A 9,902-nucleotide genomic window follows, 5' to 3' on the forward strand; every position below is an offset into this window, starting at 1 on the left:
ATTTCTTAGTAGTGGTAAAAACACCAATACATTCAAGACAAATGAACACTTTACAACTTTAAAGATTAAGTTGGGGATGGAGCTATTGTAAGGCCAATTGGTAAACTGCGGTACAAATATGACTCTGACCACATGGGGTTAGTGCAGACTCCAAAAGTTAAAGGACATGGTCCATGAGACTGCCCTGACTTCAGATGCCAGCCGAAAGTCGAATCTCAGGTTACCCACACTTCTGACCGACTGGCTACAAATCCGTGTGTGTGTGGGGGTGATGAGAAAGGGAGGGTGGTGGGGTGGGCAGTGGGTGGGTAGAGTGGGTGGGGGGTCAGTTCCCATTACCCCCCTCCCCAGGTTTGGTAATTCCCTAGAACAACTCACAGAACTCAGGAAAGCACTATATTTATGATTACAGTTTTATTATAAAAGTTACAAGTTAGGTCCAGCTAAATGAAGAGACAGCAAGGTCTGGGAGGGTCCCAGATACAGAGCTTCTGTGCCCTTTTCCCATAGAATCAGGATGCGTCACCCTCGCAGCACATTGATGTATTCCTCAAACAGGAAGCTCCGCTGGGCTTTGGTATCCAGTGGTTTTATTGTTTTTGCCTTTGTTTCTCTTAGGCATGATTGATTGAATCTCTAGCCCTGCATCTCTTCCTCCCTGGAGGTCAGGCTCTCTTAAAGCCCAGGCATCTAATTACATGGTTGATCTTTCTGGTGACTGGTCCCTATCCTGAGTCATCTCATCTCATAGCATAAACTCAGGTGTGATCTGAGGGGCTCATGAATAACAGATACTACTATCAGGAAATTCTAAGGATGTAGTTTCCCTCTCAGGAGTCTGGGACAGGAATCTGGGACAAAGGCCAGCAGATTCTTTATTATACAACAGGAGCATAGACATTATTCTGCTTAAAATGATTTCCTTGTCTATTTTTTTACACATTTGCTTATACACTTTAAGGTATCATCTCCTGTGTTTTAATCATAGAAAATATCTTTCTTTTCCTCTAGGAGTCTGGAGCACCTATTCTCACAGATGATGTTAGTTTACAAGTGTTTATGGATCACTTAAAGAAACTTGCTGTGTCAAGTGCTGCTTGATGTGCTAAACATATTAAGAACACTTAAGAAGATGAAATAATATTTCAATTTTTTTCCCCCTTTTTCAGTTAATCTGTGGAAACCAATAGAGAGATCTCTCTAGACTCTTTTTGTATTAGTATGGTTTGAAACAACAAATGGAAAAATGTTCATGTTTGTAGATTAAGCTAGAATATAAGAGCAATAAGAACAAATTTGTTTTGCTTGCCTCAGTATTATAACTGGTTTTAGAAATTTGAGGTCTTTATAACATGTTAAAAAGTAAAGTCTGCCTTGTACTACAGAGATATATAACTCATTTGTATGTTGCAGACAAATTCAAAGTGGCACTGAATGTTCTTGACCTTTTGAAAACTTGTTTCTTAATTTTAACCAAAAAGTAAACAAGATCATCAACAGTAATGATAAATGTGAGAATTTTTGCCTATTCATTGAATATTTTTCTGTGATTTTCAGCACTTACGTATACACTATTTCTGTATTTACTCTGTTAAGGCAGATTTATTTTTATGATGATTTGTTTAGGAATTATTTGACTTTATATATGGTAATTTTCATGAAGATAATTTAATGTTTTTGGTCATTTGAAAAAATAGTTTAGAGATGAAAGTTTTTTGGGGTAACAATTCCACAGTTGACAACATATGTGAAATTCCCAAAAAGTACTCAACTATGTGATTAAAAGTGATAATTTTTTTAATAAAGGGAGATAGAAAATAAACAGTTTGGCACAGTACATTTTAGAAAGGCTTTGCAGAAAAAGGACTTTTGTAACTTCTAAACCAAATTTGGTATTCACTGCATGGTTTTGTTGTTTCCCTTTGTTTTACTAAGGTAAATTTTACATTATATCCTTCAGTATTTTAAACTATTTTGGGAGTTTACACACTACTTTTGGTTTTTGCTTCCATTTTTTGAACTTTATTAAGTTGTAGTTCTTATTGAAACAGTATTATCTAATATTCTGTTGAATTTTATCATGTGACGTTCAGTTCTATTTTGATTTATTCATTAGTATCATTCACTTTTACCTTTTAAAGTTTACTTGTAGCAGATGTTTACATTGCTAAAGCCAGATATGTTTGACAATGAAATTTACATCAAGTACTGCACATAAAAGGTGGTGCTATGATATGGGCCCAGAAGGACAGTGTCATGATTGTACTTGCATGAACACTATCATTTGATGGTAAAATAGACAGAAACTTAAAAAAATTTGTTTATATGTTATATTCAATTAGAGTAAATAAGTTGCTCTGTTCCATTTTATTTGAATTGAACTGTGCTAGGTCTAAATACCAATAAAATATACTTTTTCTCTGTTTTCCTGCTTATTTTGAAACCTAGTAAGCCTGAAAAGCCTAATGTAAAATTAAAGCGTTTATAAAACCTGATATTAGTGGATTAAAAAGTTACTCATTTTAAAAAATAACAGCTTTATTGAGGTTTAATTCACATATTACACAATTCACCCATTTGAAGTGTAAAGCTCAATGGTTTTTAGAATATTCATGGAGTTGTGTAGCCATAACCACAATCAATTTTAGAGCATTTTCATCTCCCAAATAGTTAATTTGTTTTTGCTATAAGGAACTGAGGAAAATCCCTGTGATGATGATACATGTTTAGTTTGCCTGGCCCCTTAACTTATATTCTTTAAGAATGCATTGTTTTTTCTTCTCTTGAGTGATGAGCTGCTACTTACTCCTAAACTGTCCTCTACTTCTAAATCAGTTACAGCCGAAGGTACTAAAGTATCTCTGTATTTAAGGGATAAGGATGAACAAATATATCATCATACCCTTTTAGCTTACCATTTGAAAGAAGTCACCCTGGATAATTTTTGTGTATAATTTAGCTATTACTAAATTGCTAGCTATTTAAATAGACTTGAAGGAAGAAATGTTTAACCCTTTTAATGAACTTAGAGTGGATAACGAATATTTGCTAAATCACTAGCAGCACTGAGAAGCTTTGGTGTGTCCAGAACTATTAGGGAATTCATTCTTGAATCTACTTACCCCTAGTGGCTTTATCTCTGAAAATGACTTTAGATCTCATCCATGCACACTTATATTTTGTTGTAACAGAATAAATTTATGCTTTTATTGGCTGATCAAAAATGATCTGATACTTTCTCTATCCAGTTCCCCACTTGATAAACTTCCCTCTCATATACCGTAGCCCAGACTGCATCTAAGGAATGTGCTTGTTTTCCAGTCCAGACCAGAAACTAAGGAATCATTTTCAACTCTTACTCTCCTCAACATCTTTAGTAACCAAATTATACCAATTCTATCTCTGTAATATCTCCCTAATCTGTTTACTGTTCTCCATCTTACTGCTATTCTACCTTCATCATATCTCACCTGGTTTGTTGAAATAGCCTTCTAACCAGTCTGCTTTCCCCAGTCTCTTTTTCTCCATCTTTCTCTTCAATTCACTGCAACGTGGATATGATTATGTCATTTCCTCTGCTCTCATAATGAAATCCAAACACTTTGACCTGGTAACATTGTATACTACACATCAAATCCATAGCTCTCTCCTAGAAATAGTACAAAGGATGCAATTGGAAAGGTAGTGCTGGAGGGTGGTGTCTAGTTCTACTTAAGCATTAGTCTTAGGTGTGATGTTTGGGGTCAATATAGTGACAAGAGCAAATGCATTCTTTATTGGTTGTTAACAAACTAAATGCTGTGGCTCATTGCACTTGGCTGTTAAAAAAATGAACATATTTTTTCAGTTAATTTTCAAACACTACTGACAAATTAGGATTATTTGTTTTCTAACGTCTAGCTTTACATTTTAATTTATCTTTTTCCTGTTTCTGATGTACATGCATACATCTTGTACTCTTATGTGCTCAATTTGTATTCATCTTGAGCATTTTATCAAGTAATTCTAGAGATATTTCTGTTTCTTGTTTGCTTTTTAGTAGTTTATGAAATTAATACATTCTTCTTATGTTCATTCTACCTTCTTTGTTTAATATATTGAAACAAAAGCTGGTCTAAGTTTAATGTATTATCTGGTGACTATAATAATAGGAATGCAATACCAAGTATGTAATAGTGAAGTTACATTACTAAATCAGATTTTTTTTCTCTCTCACCCCTATCTATGGCTTATACTGAAATAAAGCCCAATTATTTGGGTTGAAGATGTGATCCTGGAATATAAAGGATTTTTTTAACTTAAGTAAACATAGAAAAAAATATAAAGTAATGCATCTAAAGCATTTGGAAGGTGGATAGAAATATTAACTTCAGGCTTTGTTAGATCAACATAAAATTAGCTATGTATTTTTAAAAGTTAAGGGTAACAAAGATAAAACCAGGATACATACGTTTTAAACCAGAATGTGTAACTTCCAAACAGTAGGGGAAAAGAAGCAATAAAAGTAATTTTATCAATCAAGAGAAGGCAAGAAAGATTAAGAAGGCAGCATGACAGGGAGATCAGCTCGGTGCTTTGTGACCACTTAGAGGGGTGGGATAGGGAGGGTTGGGAGGGAGGGAGATGCAAGAGTGAAGACACATGGGGATATATGTATATGTATAGCTGATTCAGTTTGTTACAAAGCAGAAACTAACACACCATTGTAAAGCAATTATACTCTAATAAAGATGTTTAAAAAAAAGGCAGCATGGCAAATGGGAAAGCATGGTAAATAAACACAAAAAGGAAGAAATAAGGGATTAATATTTTTTAGTGAATTTTGTGAAAATGGAAAAATATCTACTTATTGGTCTTTCACTGTAATAAACAATATTACATGTACTATTTTTTTTTTTTTTTTTTTTTTTTTTTTTTTCGGTACGCGGGCCTCTCGCTGTTGTGGCCTCTCCCGTTGCGGAGCATGGGACAGGCTCCGAACGCTCAGGCTCAGTGGCCATGGCTCACGGGCCCAGCCGCTCCGCGGCATGTGGGATCTTCCCGGACCGGGACACGAACCCGTGTCCCCTGCATCAGCAGGCGGATTCTCAACCACCGCGCCACCAGGGAAGCCCTACATGTACTATTTTTGAACCTTCTGCAAATGTGTCTTAAGACTTTATAAAAATTGGTCTTTTCATGTACCCATGCTCTACAGAGTATAGCCAGGTTGGTCATTCTTTGTTCATAGTTGATTGAAGAACACTTTTTATTAATTTCAAAAGTTTTTTTTTTTTTTTTTTCATTTAAAGCAACAGATACACGAATAGGAAATCAAAGATAAGTTTGATAGAGATTCATAAAAATTCCATTGCACAATAAATTCATAAATTCTTAAAACTGTTTTTTTAGGATTTATTTTAGTGGCTTTCAAAAAGCTTCTTGGTCTGAAAAATTCCACTAAAATATATAAACCAGAAAATTCAAGATAAATTCCTATTACATTTGGGAAAACCCTCCAAAATTTTTCTTTTGCAAAAAGGAGAGCAAATGGCTCAGTGCTGGTGAATATTGACATTATTTGATCCATTGATTTAGAACAAATGTCCATTTATGGTGAAAATGATCAAGGCATTTGAACATTGCTCTTTTAGTTTCTTCTGACCATTTAAGACCAACATCTTTTTGTTGCTTTCCTGGCATTTTTTGAATTTGATTCTTCAGTGTAAATGCCTATCTTACATTTTGTCATTGCATAGCTAATAGTCTTCTCTACAATTGCTGTGTGCTGCTCTTTGAGGAACAACTTAAAAACTTTAAATGTTTTACTGTACATTGTTCAATTCTGTTTAGGCTGCAACCGTTTTGATTTCTGATCAACCTCATCTAAAACTTCACACCAAGAAAAATTTCTAAATTGTGCCACTAATGTACTGGTTTATTTTCTTGGTTAGTCCTTTAGTTTTAAAGCAATAGTTTAAAAAGACAATTTTAATTGTAAAGATACCAAAATTCAGTAAAAGTTTCCATATACACACTAAAATTTGTGCTTACAGAAGAAATTACACCTCAGAGTTCACAGTGTTTCACTGTTTCAAAATTTAATAACAAACAAAAACTCCAAGTGGTCATATAGATTGAGAGAATTGTTTTTTCATCTTTGTAATTACTGTGCTGGTATTTTTTGAACCTACTGTTTAAACACCAGGATATTTAGAACCATAGGTATTGAAGACACAAAATCTTCCCAAGGGAGCTGTAATGATTTAAAAAATGTTACTAACTTAACCTTCCAAGTGCAAGGGTGTCTGTGTATATTGGGACTGGATTGTATGGGAGTTCTCTGAATCAAGTTCCATGGAGAACACAATGTTTATGAAAGGATAAGTAGTAACAATGTACTAATCAGAAGGTTATACACATATTATTAAAACTCAGCAGTAGCCATAGCAATTGTATAGATTGTAGACCAATAAAAATTGTTTCATTTTGGAGTATTTTATCACTGACATTATTTGGAATTGCTGGCATATGGTGATAACACTCAAACCTAGTGTTCTGTCCTTGTTACACTATTGTCCTCGGACACTAAACAATCAGGTTTGATTTACTCATAATTATATAAGAAATTTCAATGAAAATTACAACATATTTAGAATTGAACAATGAAAGTACTCTATCAAAACCTGTGGTATGGGAAAAAGGATTATATATTGAGGGATATATATTGTTTTAAATGCAACTGGAGAAGAAGGATTGAAAATAAATGAACTTTGTATTCAATTGAAGAAAATGAAAAGCAACAACAAATCTAAGGAAAGAAGGGCAGAGGAAATAATAATGATAAAATAAGAATTTTAACGAGATAGAAAACAAACAAAATAAATGGAGATGTTTCATAAAACCAAAAAGATAATAGCTCTGAAAGTCTTAAACCCATTTCTAAAGCTAAGAAGAAAATTGGGTATCAGCTTATCTTCTGAATAATTTTACTGGAAATCTTAAATGAATAATTATTCAATTTATTTTTTGTCCAGGCCAATTAAGTAGCATCATTGTTTAGTTGTTTAATTATTTAGTTGTTCAATTAAAATTAATCATTTAATGAATTTCAGGGAAAACGATGTTAAAATCATACACTTACTACTTATGAATGTAGAAGTAGTTATGAAGTTGAGAAATTGTGGAATTTTGTAGTTAAAAGAGTCCATTGAGGTCATTAAGTCCTATCTCCTTTCCCAGTTCAAGAATTCCCTCACAGTATCCCTGATGGTTGATCATCTGACCTCTGTAGGACACTTGCAGTGACAAGTAAGACAAGAGAGCTGTAAATTGCTGAGTGCTACAAGTGACTTACACTTTTAGAGAAAAGATAGTGAATTGGGAGGGATTAATATGTGACATACCAAAATAAGCCTTGACCAGAATTTGATGGTGAACATTTAAATCTGTTTTACACAACACATTCTGAGGACTATAACCATTGACCCGCAAAGCCATCTGGCACTCTGATACTGTCATTAAAAGAGAGTGAGGCAGCCCATAATGCAGGAAGTGTGTGCCAGTTTAGAAATATGCTTTCCAAGCAGGACACCATGCACATACTTTCCAACAGAGCACTATGTGTTTCCCAACTTCAGTAACCGGAGTACATATTTAGGTGAGAAAAGAGCATTAAGAGGCTGGTGGTGCAAATCTGTTTCCTAGGGGAAATGTGGCCTGATCTGCTGGGGAAAATTCTATTTTCTGATCTGTGTCAAGATCTTGCTTAGCTGCCTTAACAGGGTGAAGCAGCCACAGAATGATCCTATGTATACATTTACCTGTTCTAAGGACTGCACCGTTTGTTTTGGCAAAACAGGGAAATCCATAAAATCAACAATTTTTGTAGGGGTTAGAATATTTTCTAAGAATAACAAATCTGCAGATTACTTATGAATTACAGTAAAAATGTCATTAGAAGTGATAAGTGTACTGATTAAAGAACCTCCAATGAGGAAGGGTCACATTTCACTAGATTTAGTGGTTTAGGGCTGATACTGCCTGTCTTCAAGGCAATTTAAAAATAACTTAATCCTCAGAGGTTTAAAAATTAATCTTCATAAAATCCTTGTGAGATGCTGATAGGTCAAGTATTTTGCATGTTTGAAAACATTTGTGAAGAAAAATTCAACAGAGATGAGAGAATCGTAGCGCAGTGCTTCTCAAACTTGACCAGGTATAGGAATCACCTAGTAATGATAAAAATGCAGATTTTGAAGGTTTGAAATTGAGTCTGAGATTTTTGCATTTCTAACAAGCTCCCAGGTGACAGATACCATTGCTGCTTTCTGGACCACAATTTAAATAGCAAGTTCAGCTGGAAGCAACATTTTCACCATGGTTTGGAACTTCCATAAGAAGAAGTCCAGCAGTCAGTTGGAGATGTGCATTCTGGAATCGGGAGACTCAGGTTTGGGAACTGTAAGCATAAAACTGATAACTGAAGCTATGGGTTAGATGAGGTTGCTCTTATTTAATTTTTGACTAAGTGCTAACAAGGTAGGTAGGGAGCACAGAGTCAGACACAGTCCTCCTCCGTTGAGCACAGATTATTCCATCATGTATGGTCTCTTGAAATGTTGAATTCTAAAATTCTATTTTTAATGAGAACATTAAGCCAACTGATTTATCAAATGCATCTTTTTCAGCAAGGAAGTATTTCTATTAAAAAGGCCATCGGCACTTCCCTGGTGGTGGCAGTGGTTAAGCATCCGCCTGCCAATGCAGGGGACGTGGGTTCGAGCCCTGGTCTGGGAAGATCCCACATGCCGTGGAGCAACTAAGCCCGTGCACCACAACTACCAAGCCTGTGCTCTAGAGCCCGTGACCCACAACTACTGAGCCCACGTGCCACAACTCCTGAAGCCCGCACGCCTAGAGCCCATGCTCTGCAACAAGAGAAGCCACCGCAATGAGAAGCCCCGCACACTGCAACGAAGAGTAGCCCCCGCTCACTGCAACTAGAGAAAGCCCACGCGCAGCAATGAAGACACAACACAGCCAAAAATAAATTAAAAATAAATAAATAAATTTATTTTTAAAAGCTATCAAGTTACTGAAATATTAATGGGAGTACAATATCATATAACTGAAGAGAATGTTTTCATTGAATCCTGGGTTTTGATAATACCCAGAATGAGCTTCTATATTTTGATAGGGTTGTTGAGAAAATGAGATTCTGAGTAATAAACTTAGTTAATAATTGCCTTTAAGTATGTTAGGGAAGATGCATACCATTTTTTAGGACCGTGAAAGCCAAGGCATATTATGAAGTGTTCTTAATTAGGTATGTTTATTAGTTACTTAGATAACCATTATGGGTTAGATAGACATGGATATTCCTGGAGTTAGAAAAATAAATTTGACAGTCTGAGCAGTCTTTAGACCAACAGACTACTGTTCTGTGTTTGTTGTATCTTCTCTCTTTTTTTTTTTTTTTTTGTGGTACACGGGCCTCTCACTGTTGTGGCCTCTCCCGTTGCGGAGCACAGGCTCCAGACGCGCAGGCTCAGCGGCCATGGCTCACGGGCCCAGCCGCTCCGCGGCATGTGGGATCTTCCCGGACAGGGGCACGAACCCGTGTCCCCTGCATCGGCAGGCGGATTCTCAACCACTGCGCCACCAGGGAAGCCCTGTTGTATCTTCTCATCTTCTTATATATTTATTTACAGTAGGCCTTTTCAATTATGTTCACTTATTATCATACACATTTTGACATGGCTTGTTGTAAATGACTCTAATGATTAGTTTCCATTTGGAGTCTGAAGTCCAGCAGGGTTTCAGGGAGCTAACGTTTTATTATTGCAGGTTCTCTGGCAAGAACATTCATGGCGCCCGTTGTGCTTGCTCAGCCTTATGGGCGACAGCTGCATCTGCTTTTC

The 9,902-nt window shown here is 35.8% G+C and overlaps 1 protein-coding gene across 2 annotated transcripts in view; it reads left to right on the forward strand.

The window, feature by feature from the left end:
* The window catches only part of SEC23A (SEC23 homolog A, COPII coat complex component), a 63,937-nt gene extending 61,511 nt beyond the window's left edge, over positions 1-2,426 (forward strand). For both annotated transcript variants that reach the window (XM_067028559.1, XM_059059127.2), the window contains exon 20: positions 1,012-2,426. In XM_067028559.1, coding sequence (XP_066884660.1) covers positions 1,012-1,101 — 90 coding nt within the window. In that variant the 3' untranslated portion in view covers positions 1,102-2,426. The remainder of the gene's footprint in view (positions 1-1,011) is intronic.
* The last annotated feature ends 7,476 nt before the right edge of the window (positions 2,427-9,902 follow it).

This window comes from Kogia breviceps, chromosome 3 (assembly GCF_026419965.1).
Source record: "Kogia breviceps isolate mKogBre1 chromosome 3, mKogBre1 haplotype 1, whole genome shotgun sequence".
Taxonomy (NCBI): Eukaryota; Metazoa; Chordata; class Mammalia; order Artiodactyla; family Physeteridae; genus Kogia; species Kogia breviceps.